General features: G+C 50.4%; 1 protein-coding gene across 1 annotated transcript in view; it reads left to right on the top strand.

Annotated features, from left to right (window-relative positions):
* Window positions 1-12823, top strand: part of PACS1 (phosphofurin acidic cluster sorting protein 1) — a 171125-nt gene that overhangs the window by 139104 nt on the left and 19198 nt on the right. The window contains exons 5-10 of the mRNA XM_024255124.2: window positions 3327-3471; window positions 3728-3819; window positions 3903-3983; window positions 6962-7021; window positions 7847-8007; window positions 8370-8463. Coding sequence (XP_024110892.1) covers window positions 3327-3471; window positions 3728-3819; window positions 3903-3983; window positions 6962-7021; window positions 7847-8007; window positions 8370-8463 — 633 coding nt within the window. The remainder of the gene's footprint in view (window positions 1-3326; window positions 3472-3727; window positions 3820-3902; window positions 3984-6961; window positions 7022-7846; window positions 8008-8369; window positions 8464-12823) is intronic.

Raw genomic sequence — 12823 nt, 5'->3', positions numbered from 1 at the left:
AGACAGTGAATTTCTAATCCCACCAATCCTTACATATTTATTAATTGGCTTTATTTATTTATTTATTTATTTTCGAGACAGAGTCTCACTTCATCACCCAGGCTGGAGTGCGCTGGCACAATCTCGGCTCACTGCAACCTCTACCTCCCGGGTTCCAGCGATTCTCCTGCCTCAACCTCCAGAGTAGCTGGGATTACAGGGGCCCGCCACCACGCCCGGCTAATTTTTTTATATTTTTAGTAGAGATGGGGTTTCACCATGTTGTCCGGGCTGGTCTTGAACTCCTGGCCTCAAGTGATCCGCCTGCTTTGGCCTCCCAGAGTGCTGGGATTACAGGCGTGAGCCACTGCTCCCGGCCTCATTAATTGGCTTTCTGTAGTAAGATAGTGCTTTTCCTTTGCTCTCATTTATTTGTATCAGTTATGGACTGTGGATTCCTTTTTTATTTGATGGGGCTGAATCTGCTACTATCATTTTTTTATTTTGATGCACAAACTTATCAGATTTGGCCCATGGGAGCCCCTTCATGCCGGCTTCGAGTCCTTAGTACTATATCTCATCATTCTTTACATCCTACCATACTTTCTGGTACAAAACATTTCAGGCTCATCTTGTACTTTCCCTGACCCAGCTCCCAGAATGAGCAGATTCTCTGAGGAGCCCTGGTTCTTTTCAGTGGAGGATGGTGTTCAGAAACCAAGATCTGGGTACCAGGAGTGCCCATGTCCCCAACTGGGTGTCATGCACTCCCACTGAGCAGACAGAGCTGAGAAAGATCTGTCTGTATGCACACATGTGCTCGTGTCTACACACACATCACAGCTCCTTTCAGGTCTAGGTCCAGATCTATCTAACCGTGAGCATACATTGATAATTTCAGTTCCAACCCAATGCCTGTTTATAGCTTTTCTTTCTCCATGTTTCTAATTCCCTTTTGGAATAGTAAGAAGTCAGGCTGTGGGCCGGGCGCAGTGGCTCACGCCTGTAATCCCAGCACTTTGGGAGGCTGAGGCGGGCAGATCACGAGGTCAGGAGATTGAAACCATCCTGGCTAACACGGTGAAACCCCATCTCTACTAAAAATACAAAAAATTAGCCAGGCGTGGTGGCGAGCGCCTCTAGTCCCAGCTACTCGGGAGGCTGAAGCAGGAGAATGGCGTGAACCCGGGAGGCGGAGCTTGCAGTGAGCCAAGATCGCGCCACTGCACTCCAGCCTGGGCGACAGAGCGAGTCTCCATCTCAAAAAAAAAGGCTGTGATTATTCTCAATACATGTACTCATTGGTGCAGCTCCCTGTGTGCCAGGCAGTTCCTCTCAATCCTAACGGGAAGAAGAAAGCAGCTACTAATCTGTTTTTAAAATTATTTCTGTACTTTAGTAAATTAAATAGGAACAATTTTGTGGCCATGATAGAAAATTTGAGATAGTCCCAGCCCATCTTTCTGTCCTGCTCAGTCAGTGTTTGTGTCAGTGTGGAGACAGGGGACAGTGAATTCCCACCAGCACCTACTGCCCCTGCTACGCCAGGCTCTGCCATTCCCTGTAGACTGGGCTCCTTTTCCTCATAGCCAGTGACAGGCGACCACCACCTATAGGCCTGGCCTCACCCAGACTCAAGAGCGAGTTTCTCTGTGAAGGACTTACACTAAAATTAGTCCTAGAGATTAGCAACCATTTCTTTCCTTCCTTCCTTCCTTCCTTCCTTCCTTCCTTTTTTCTTCCTTTCTGTCCTTTCCTTCCTTTCCTTTCCCTCCCTCCCTCCATCTTCCTTCCTTCCTTCTCTCTCTCTCTCTCCCCCATTCTTTCTTCCTTTCTTCTTTTTCTTCTCTTTCTTCTTCTTTTTTTTTTTTTTTTTTTTTTTTTTGCTGAGATAGAGTCTCACTCTGTCACCCAGGCTGGAATGCAGTGGTGCAATCACAGCTCACTACAGCCTCGACTTCCTGGGCTCAGGTGATTCTCCCACCTCAGCCTCCTGAGTAGCTGCAACTACAGGCATGCGCCACCACACCCAGCTGATTTTTTTGTTTTTAGTAGAGACAGGGTTCCACCATGTTGCTCAGGCTGGTCTCAAACTCCTGGACTCAAGCAATCTGCCCGCCTCAGCCTCCCAAAGTGCTGGGATTGCAGGAACAGGCTACTGTGCCTGGCCGAGCAACCATTTTCTTTTCTTTTCTTTTTTTTTAGACGGAGTGTTGCTCTGTGACCCAGGCTGGAGTGCAATGGCACAATCACGACTCACTGCAACCTCTGCCTCCTGAGTTCAAGTGATTCTCCTGCCTCAGCCTCCTGAGTAGCTGGGACTACAGGCGCCCACCACCACGCCTGGCTAGTTTTTTGTATTTTTAGTAGAGATGGGGTTTTACTGTATTAGACAGGATGGTCTTGATCTCCTGACCTCGTGATCCGCCCGCTTCAGCCTCCCAAAATGCTGGGATTACAGGTGTGAGCCATCGCACCCGGCCCGAGCAGCCATTTTCAATCGTTGATTGTTATCTTTAAGCACATGGCCCTGACCAGCACTTCTGGGGATAATTTTAAAGTTAAGACCTTAGGCCAAGTGCAGTGGCTCATGCCTGTAATCCCAGCACTTTGGGAGGCCAAGGCAGGAGGATTGCTTGATCCCAAGAGTTCAAGATCAGACTGGGCAACATAGTGAGACCCCATCTCTACATAAAATTAGAAAATTAGCCAGGCATGGTGGTGTGTGCCTGTGGTCCCAGCTACTGAGGCTGAGGCAGGAGGATCACTTGAGCCTGGGAGGTCGAGACTGTAGTGAGCTGTGATCACACCAGTGCGTGCCAGCCTGGGTGGCAGAGTGAGACCCTGTCTTTAATAATAATAAAAAACAGCCTGGGTGCAGTGGCTCACACTTGTAATCCCAGCACTTGGGAGGCCGAGGCAGGCAGATCACGAGGTCAGGAGTTTGAGACCAGCCTGGCCAACATAGTGAAACCCTGTCTCTACTAAAAATGCAAAAAATATTAGCTGAGCGTGGTGGCAGATGCCTGTAATCCCAGCTACTTGGGAGCCTGAGGCAGGAGAATTGCTTGAACCTGGGAGGCAGAGGTTGCAGTGAGTCGAGATCACGCCACTGCACTCCAGCCTGGGCGACAGTGAGAAACTCTGTCTCAAAAAAAAAATAAATAAATAATAATAATAATAATAAACAAAGTAAGACCGTGAAGCAAGCAGGCATGGATTTGAAAGTAAGGAAGAAAACGTATCAGCAGAATGCTGTTGCCCCTGGGGGGCTTGTGCATTCCCTGGCTGTGTTTCTCCAGGTGCCTCTGTAGTAACACGCCTCCACCACCTCTCCTGGCTCCTAGGTGATGCAGCATCCTAATGAAGGCGCACTGGTGCTTGGCCTACACAGCAATGTGAAGGATGTCTCTGTGCCTGTGGCAGAAATAAAGATCTACTCCCTGTCCAGCCAGCCCATTGACCATGAAGGAATCAAATCCAAGCTCTCTGGTAAGATGCATGCAGCATCTGGAGACCCTACGAAGAGGGAGCCCATCCTGGGAAAGCTGAACAAGACAGTGCCCGAGATGTTCCTGGGCAAGAGACCTTTAAAGACCCCTGAAAGTAAAATGTGGCTTCGGCCCTGGCCCTCCCCTCCACCCTGGCTGTGTTTCCACCCAAAGAGAACCATTGATTCCAGCCCATCGAAGTCTCTTAGGCCAGATCTTCCCATTGTAAGGTTATCTTACTCAGGTGTCTGTTGCAGATCGTTCTCCTGATATTGACAATTATTCTGAGGAAGAGGAAGAGAGTTTCTCATCAGAACAGGAAGGCAGCGATGATCCATTGCATGGGCAGGTAACTTTCTGTGGTCCCTCACATGGCATGTCCAAGAAGCTCCTGGGGTTTCCCACCCTCATTCTGTCCCTGTACCCACTTAGGACTTGTTCTACGAAGACGAAGATCTCCGGAAAGTGAAGAAGACCCGGAGGAAACTAACCTCAACCTCTGCCATCACAAGGGTGAGCCTCAAAGGTCTGGGGAGTGGTTGGCTAAGATTTTCAGTCTGGGGGTAGGTTGGCAGCAGCATATTCAGGCCTAGTGGAGGCTTCTTAAAATCAACACAGGGTCATCCCTTCAACGATTCCGATGCATGCTCTATATCCTCACTACCGCCCAATTAGACTCACTGTTGTTGGGAACCACAATTACTGATAAGAGTGTTATATCCTTCAGGTTATCGTCAGATAGAAAAAAGGAGGAGAACCCTTCTTGTAGAATTCAGAACAGATAGTAGTCCATCAGGGAACAGACCGCCTCCCACCCACTCCAGTGGCTGCTTCATGTCACATGCTGTCCTCTGCAGGGAGAAAGCCAGCTCCCTCTAGGAGTAGCACTAGTTTTAATCATGTGCTGAACTTAGGCAGAGATAATAGGCTAGTCGTGGGGTGCTCCTGTGACCCTGGGCTTGCTAAGCTTTAATTACATCAGATATCATTCCTGCCTTAATGGATCCATAACCTTGGAGACCAGGTGCCTTTTGATACTTTTCCTCCATAAGACTTCCTCAAGAGTCACTGTTTTGATGACATTTGAGTCCTGAACTGAGAAGCTAAAAACCTGAATTTCTAGGTGGTCTTTGACAGATTCTGGAGTGCCTGCATGAAGTGTGGGAGGGCCAGAAGTGCTGGGAGCATTTCCGAAGGGGAATTCACAGCTCCATTTCCCCAGAGGCATCCTGATTCTCCCCAGTGTAGAGCTAGCCTAGGGACCAACCCCCTGAGAGCCGAGATGCCCACCCCTTCAGGGGTGAGACGGAGGCCAGATGCTGTCACCTCTCCCATCACACCGAGGTGTCACTGGACTTACAGGTAAATCCGTGAGACTGTGACCTGGATTTCCCATCCAGTCAGCAACTAGGGAGCGGGAAGACTGTTTCCTTGTCCTCAGGTATCCACCTCTTGATTGGTGCTCCAAATGGTCCCCATGAGGTGTGTCACCAGTGCCCCAAATGCTTGACCTCCATTGCACTCTGGAAATAGGGAGTAGCTGTAGGATCTCTCTCTAGTCAGCCCCTACTGCTGAGTCTTTCTTTTTCCTGCTCTGTAACCGGAAAGCGGCCCTATTTTCTTCCCAGCGGGTGCCCCCAGAGCTTCATAAGTCACCTCTTCCTACGTGGGGTCTCCTCCTTGTCATGACCATGGCACACGACCGGAGTTCAGTGCTCCTGCTAATAATGTTCACTCCCTCCGAGATGTTTTTTTTTAAGCTGCAGGCACTTTCCAGTTCTATCCCAGAGACTTAGTGACCTCCCTTAGTGCCTGTCTCCTCTGTGCATGCGCATTCTTCTCTCCCACCAAGAACACAGATGTACTTGACCTTCTCTGAACATGTCTCATGCTGCTCTGTCACTGGGAGCTCGACTTTTTTTCTCTGCTGTGAATGCCCTTTCTGCCCTTTCTTTGAAGACCTATCAGCCTCGCGAGTTCATTGTTTTCATCCCCAGATGGCGAGTCTGTCATTCAGGCAGGAAGTACATATAAACACAAGCTAAGCATCATGCCCAGAGACAGAGAGATAAGGCCTAGTCCATGCCATCGAGCGCACAGCGTCTAGTGACACCACAGATTTCAACAAATAATTGTAGCCTAGTAGGACAGGTGCCATAAGACAGAGCTTTGCAATGACACCAGGGGACTGTGGCCACCTGTCCCAGGAGTGCCAGGACAGCTTCCCAGATGATATGCTGAGAGATGGGTTTTTTTAAATAAAACTTCACCAAGTGGATTTGGGGAAAATTTTTATTCAAGGCAGAAGATACCCTATATAAAGGCCCAGTACAGTGCTGTGGCTTATGCCTATAATCCCAGCACTTTGGGAAGCCGAGGCAGGTGCATCATGAGGTCAGGAGATTGACACCATCCTGGCCAACATGGTGAAACCCCGTCTCTACTAAAAATACAAAAATTAGCTTGGTGTGATGGCACGTGCCTGTAATCCTAGCTACTCAGGAGGCTGAGGCAGGAGAGTCACTTGAACCAGGGAGGCAGAGGTTGCAGTGATCTGAGATCGCCCCACTGCACTCCAGCCTGGCGACAGAGCAAGACTCCATCTCAAAAAAGAAAAGAAAAGGCCCAGTACAACAGCATGCAGTTTTTCCCAGGAACTCAAAGCAGTGAGTTTCCACTTGACTATGGGGTGTGAAGGGTCAAATAGAGAGATAAGGCTAGAAACAGGCAGACCCAGGCTTCGGACATGGAGAGGCCTGACCGCTGAGCTCTGTTCAAGTAGTGGAGGCCAATGAAGACTTCTTCAGAGGGTAGCATGAGCAGGTTTGCACTCGGAAGGACCACTGTGGGCTGTAGAGGGAACAAGACCAGAAATAGGCAGGCAGGTTATGAGATGTCTCCTGAAGGTTGTTGCTATGATCCCAGAGAGGCGAGGAGAAAGGCCTGACTGGAAATGGTGGTGTCACAGATGGAAAAGGGAGGATCTGGGGTAGCTAGAATGGGCCTGCGGGGAGAACGAGAAGGAGAGACTCCGGGCATAGATGTGGGTTCAGGTGTGTTGGTGACATCAGTAAGAGGATCGGAGTGCAAGGAGAAGACACGGCGCTGTGTTCCACCGTGGAGGTGGTAAAGCTGAGGTGCCCGCACTGTGCATGCACAGGTAGGAGTCAGCAGTGGGCACTGTGAATCCAAAGGGCAAGAGAAAGAGATGAGCTGGAGACCCACATTTGGGAGGTGTTGGGGCACAGGGGGGCAGAGGACCTGGGGATAGACATTCCTTCTCCCCACAGCTGCACCCAAGACCCAGGAGCTACACTGGAATTTGGCCTGTCTTCCTGACAGGCTTTGAGTGCCAAGGGCAGAGACCAAGTCCTCCAGTCTTCGTGTCCTTCCATAGCTCGTCATGAAAGTGGGCTCTGGTGGGTGTTTATTGACTTGAATTGACCCCAAGTGGACGTAGCTGAGAACTATCGTGCAATTTGTCCCTACAGCAACCTAACATCAAACAGAAGTTTGTGGCCCTCCTGAAGCGGTTTAAAGTTTCAGATGAGGTATGGCCTCTTACTCCCAAGGTTAATGGTGAGTAGAATTCCCCGGTTTTCACCCAGCATCCCTGGAGTACACTCTGTATTACCACTGAGAGTCAGGATTCCGGGATTAATATTCCTGCTCCCCGTGGCATACCTGCTAGAGCCCTAAGGGAGAGGGTGGCTAAGAAGGACTTAAGCGAGCGGAGAAGAGAAAGAGGCTATGCACACAATGCAGGGCAGCACAGCTACGCCTGACCCTTGGTGATGCCCAAGCCTCTGGCGTGCGATACAGGGACAGACCCGGTGGATGCTGCTGCGGTTGTCACTTAATTTTCCCTCTTATCCCACGGGAACATCAGTGAGCAGCAGCTTGTGAGGTGGAAATGTCCTTGGCAGTCAGCCCTGGAATAACAGGAATGGGCCGCTGAGAGAGAAGCAGTCTTTTCCCTGGGCTCTGGGAGGGGCCTGTTAAAACAGGCCTCTCAGTGGGCTAACAGAGGGATAAAGATTAAAATTGTTGAGAGCGATTGCTTCGCCTTCCTGTGGGCTGTAAGGAGGGTAGGAAGAGCCCACATGGGCGATGGGCCTCGGGATTCCTCAGCTGTCCCTCCTGGCACAGCTTCACAGTGTGGAGCTGTGGCAGGAACTGGGGGGAAGGTGGCCTCACCATGTCCCCGCCCTCAGGCTGGATCATGGAAATGACATGAAGGTTACTCCAGCCAGTGTGAAGCTCTGGCGTGTCCCTTAAGCAGGACTATAAGGGTGGCCCAGGAGAAAGGAGCTGCTCGTCGACCAAAATTGTTAATAGGGATGATCCTAAATTCAGAGACTCTTTTTTCCCTGCAGGTGGGCTTTGGGCTGGAGCATGTGTCCCGCGAGCAGATCCGGGAGGTGGAAGAGGACTTGGATGAATTGTATGACAGTCTGGAGATGTACAACCCCAGCGACAGTGGCCCTGAGATGGAGGAGACAGAAAGCATCCTCAGCACTCCAAAGCCCAAGCTCAAGTGAGCCCCCATCTCTGTAGCTGGCCTCCGGACTCTCCTTCCTGGCCATAGCAGTCTCCTGACCCCTCCCTCGCTGTCCCCTCTATTACCAGGGAATCTTGGTCCTTCATCCTTTCTGAACCTCTGGCTCTCTTGGAGAAGGTCACTGTTTTGCCTCTCACTGACAGAAGTCCTATAGGACTCTCAGGAAGTACCCCCTCTCCCGCCCCGCCCCTCCTCTTCACCCCGCACTTCCCTGCTCACTGGGCGTTCTGGACACCCGTAGCTTGTTGACCCGCCCTGAATGCCAGCTCCACTCAGCTCTCCCAGCGTGCTGTTCTGAGCCCTAGCAGCACTGACCCTGGCTGTGCTCTTCACTGCAGGCCTTTCTTTGAGGGGATGTCGCAGTCCAGCTCCCAGACGGAGATTGGCAGCCTCAACAGCAAGGGCAGCCTCGGAAAAGACACCACCAGCCCTGTGAGCACGACCGCGACTATGGGGCGGGGCGGGACCGTGGCATGTCAGGGCTTGGCGCTCCAGCCCTCTGCATCTCTGATCAGGGCTCATGTTGTGACCTTAGAAAAGTGGCCCCATTGGCTGGGCACGGTGGATCATGACTAATCCTAGCACTTTGGGAGGTGGAGTCGGGCAGATCATGAGGTCAAGAGATCGAGAGCATCCTGGCCAACATGGTGACACCCCATCTCTACAAAAATACAAAAATCACCCGGGCATGGTGGTGTGCACCTGTAGTCCCAGCTACTCAGGAGGCTGAGGCAGGAGAATCACTTGAAGCCGGAAGGCAGAGGTTGCAGTGAGCCAAGATTGAGCCACTGCACTCCAGCCTGGCGACAGAGCAAGACTCCCTCAAAAAAAAAGAAAGAAAATGGCCTCATCTTGTTTCAGCCTCAGTTTTCCTCCCCTCAGTCTGGCTGGGAGCTTAGCTTTTTGGGGTCATTGCTGTCTCAGGCCGGGTTGTTCCTTTTGGTCTGTTTCTGCCATGGCCCAGAGCCTTCCCTCTCAGAACACGTACAATCTCCCCCTCTGCTGGGCATGGTGACTCATGTCTATAATCCCAGCTCTTTGGGAGGCCAAGGCGGGTGGATCATTTGAGCCCAGGAGTTTGAAACCAGCCTGAGCAACATGGCGAAAGCCTGTCTCTACGAAAAATGCAGAAGTTAGCCAGGCATGATGGTGCACGTCTGTAGACCCAGCTACTCGGGAGGCTGAGGCAGGAGGATCCCTTGAGCCCAGGAAGCAGAGGCTGCAGTGAGCTGTGATCGCACCACTGCTCTCCAGCCTAGGTGACAGAAAAAGACCTTATCTCAACAAACAAAAACCTCTCCCTTCGTGTCTGTTCTGTGGTAGCTGAGAGTGTAGCACGGAGTGGGCGTTTGGCCAGTGGTGAGTGGCCCTGCACCAGGCTGGGGAAGGAGCAGGTGTGGAGAGGAGGGGAGCCACTGAGATGTGCTCAGGAGGCCCTAGTAGGCTTTATTGGGCCAAGAATCCATACAGGGGAGCAGTGCCCCGAGAAAATTTATAATTTAGTCAAGAGGTTTCCATTTTTCCTGGTGAGCAAGGGGAAAAGGGGGCATGTACTGTAGCAGCCGGAGTCATGACCTGGGCCTTGCTCCACCCCTCCTAGAAACGCCCTGCTCCCTCAGCAGATCACAGGCAGGGGTGGGTGTGAGCCTGAAGTGACCTCAGGCCCTAGGAAGCTGCTCTTCCTTCGTTTACAATGGAAGGCAAGTGAGCGTTGTCGCGATGTGAGTGCCCAGCTTAGGATTTGCCCTCCAAAGCCCAGTGTCTTTTCTGTGGATCAAAGAAACAAATCCTTTAAGTCCTCCTGTTCACCTGTTTTACTGGCAGATGAAGCCTAGTCATGGTTCACCAAGGGGAATACCAAACTCGCCCTGCAGATCCGTAGTAATTGTGCGGAGATGATAGGAAACAGGAGAGGCCTCTACCGCTGAAAAGCACGGGTCTGAAAGGGCAGGTGCCTGTCCTGGAAACCACCTTCTCTTGGGGCATCCCCTGACTGCCCTTCTGCCTGCTGCCACCAGGTGGGGCTCTCTCCCAGCTCACCGTTGTTCCCGCTTAGGACAGCGCCCCACGTGACGTTAGTGAGGCAATGCGTGGGAAACTGCAGCCCAAACAGACTCCTCCCTGTGAGAAACCCCAGGCCTCCCCCTGCAGACCCTGCACCCTAGATGCTGTTCCAGGCCGGGTTCATGGGGATCCAAGAACTGAGGAGACCTCGCTTTAAAAAAAAAAAACAAAAAAAAACTTTCTAAATTTATTTTTTATTTTATTTTATTTGAGTCGGAGTTTCGCTCTTATCGCCCAGGCAGGAGTGCAATGGAGCAATCTCAGCTCATGTAACCTCCACCTCCCGGGTGCCAGCGGTTCTCCTGCCGCAGCCTCCTGAGTAGCTGGGACTGCAGGCACGTGCCACCCACACCCTGCTAATTTTTGTATTTTTAGTAGAGATGGGGTTTCACCATGTTGGCCAGGCTGGTCTCAAACTTCTGACCTCAGGTGATCCATCCACCTCAGCTTCCCAAAGTGCTGGGATTAGACGCTTGAGCCACTGGGCCCGGCCTTTTTTTTTTTGAGATAGGGTCTCGCTGTACTCCCCAGGCTGGAGTGCAGTGTGTACCCAGCCACCTCACTTTCTTTAGTATTAGTGTTTAGGATGTGGCTTGGAGATGCTTTTCCTCACATGGAACTGCTGAATGGCCCTGCTGAATTGACACCATCCACATGGGCAAACCCGACCCCTGGCCATGAGAGCCAAATTCCCTCTTAACTATATGGGATGACTCTAGGAAGATACCTGGGAGCTGGCTGAGGGAGGACTCTTTCTCAGTGTTCCAGGAATGTAGAGCAAGTGCCCTAATGTAACAAAATGTAACTAAATTACTAACTGAGACAGTGCCCTAAAAGCAGTAAGCAGAACACCTAACACTGTGGATGTTCAATAAATGTTAGTTACCTGACCTATAAAACTTACAGAAAAAATTACCTAGACACTCTGAGCCTCGGTGCCTCATCTGTAGGGTTGTGGTGTTGGTATAGGAGCCCATTTGGCTCAAAAGCCAGTTGAGGGCGGATACGGTGGCTCACACCTGTAATCCCAGCACTTTGGGAGGCTGAGGTGGGTGGATCACTTGAGGTCAGGAGTTTGAGACCAGCCTGGCCAACATGGCAAAACCCTGTTTCTACTAAAAATACAAAATTAGCCAGGCATGGTGGTGCACACCTGTAATCCCAGCTACTCGCGAGGCTGAGGCAGAGAATTGCTTGAATCTGGGAAGCAGAGGTTGCATTGAGCCAAGATCCCGCCACTGCACTCCAGCCTGGGTAACAGAGCAAGACTCCATCTCAAAAAAAAAAAAAAAGCCAGTTGAGTGTCAGCCTTTATAATATGATGGCCTAAGGGCCCCTGTCAGGGCAAAAACACATTTGGGACAGGGTAGAGCTTCTGAGTTTGAGTCTTGACTCCACCACTCCACTGACTGTGTGATCTTGGGTGTGTTACCACGCCTTTGCTTCCTCATCTACGAGGTACATGTTAAAGCTCGTGCCTCCCAAGGTAGTGAGGAGATGGAACAGGATCATGCACATCAGACTGCCGCGTGGGGTGTGCCCGACTGACTTACTGCACACGGAGCACTGCTCATTGCTCACCGACTACTATTGCTTTTATTATTATAATTCCTTAGTGCCATTTCAGTTGTGGACTCCTAAAATTGATAGAATCTAGATGTCTTTTTAGTGAGTCCTTCAAATTCCGGTTCCCTTGGCCACGTTTCAGACTCACTTTGCTGGTTCTGTGCTGATATTTCTATTTTGAAGAGCCCCATATGTCTGGATGTGGGTGTGAAACTTTGGAATCGTTTGCTATGAAAGGCGCTTTGGGAACAGCAGAACAAGGCTGTGCTCTTAAATGGAGAACTTCTGAATGGATTAGGAAAAACCACGAGATTGTGCACATGTAGGCAGGCGTGCACACACCACCTCAACTTGTGTCCTCTCTTCCCTGGTTTCCTAGCACTGTTATTTATTTATTTTTCTTAATCTTGCTTTTTGTTCCCCACATTTTAGAGGATTCAGTTTATCACTAGAACCAGAAAGAATTTCTGCTGATACAGATTATTCCAGTTGTTGAATTTTCCCAAGGCTTGAGCACACAATGGCAACATAATTTGGTTCTCCAAGCTGATAACAATGAGCCCTGACAGTGCTTCAGTTAGGGCAGCCACAGATGCAGACTTCCAGCCAGGACTGCCTGCTGCTAAGTCGCGATTTCCACAGCACTATAAATAATGGCATTAGAGCCTAGTCCTTCATGAAATGATAGCCTACACATTCCCCGCTCTTGTCGCCTTCTCTCTGACACGGGCCTACACTCTCACCCTGCAGCAGCTGACATTGTCCATGAGCATAGTGCTGCAGACTTCCGGGACCTCTAGTGATGCCTCATCCACATCCCATGCCAAACACTTGGTCAGACACAGCCGGAGTCCTGCTGGTGTTCCCACATCTTTTGGGGGGAAAAGCCCTTTAGTGTTTATAGAAGCAGGAACAGAAATGTGGTGAAATTGGGAATTTGTCCCCAGGAGGATTGTCTGGGACATCTGGAAGAGCCAGTAAATAGCCAGCAGGTGTCCTCTAAGCCCAATCCAAGTTAAAGATATGATCAGGAGATGGATATGCTAATTACCTTGATTTAATCATCTCACAGTGTATCCATACATCAAAACGTGTTGTATACTGTAAATATATACAATTTTTATTTGTCAATTATAGCTTAATAAAGCTGGGGGGAATAAAG

This window comes from Pongo abelii, chromosome 9, assembly GCF_028885655.2.
Source record: "Pongo abelii isolate AG06213 chromosome 9, NHGRI_mPonAbe1-v2.0_pri, whole genome shotgun sequence".
In the NCBI taxonomy this organism is placed as follows: domain Eukaryota; kingdom Metazoa; phylum Chordata; class Mammalia; order Primates; family Hominidae; genus Pongo; species Pongo abelii.
This window is presented reverse-complemented; position numbering and strand designations above follow the sequence as displayed.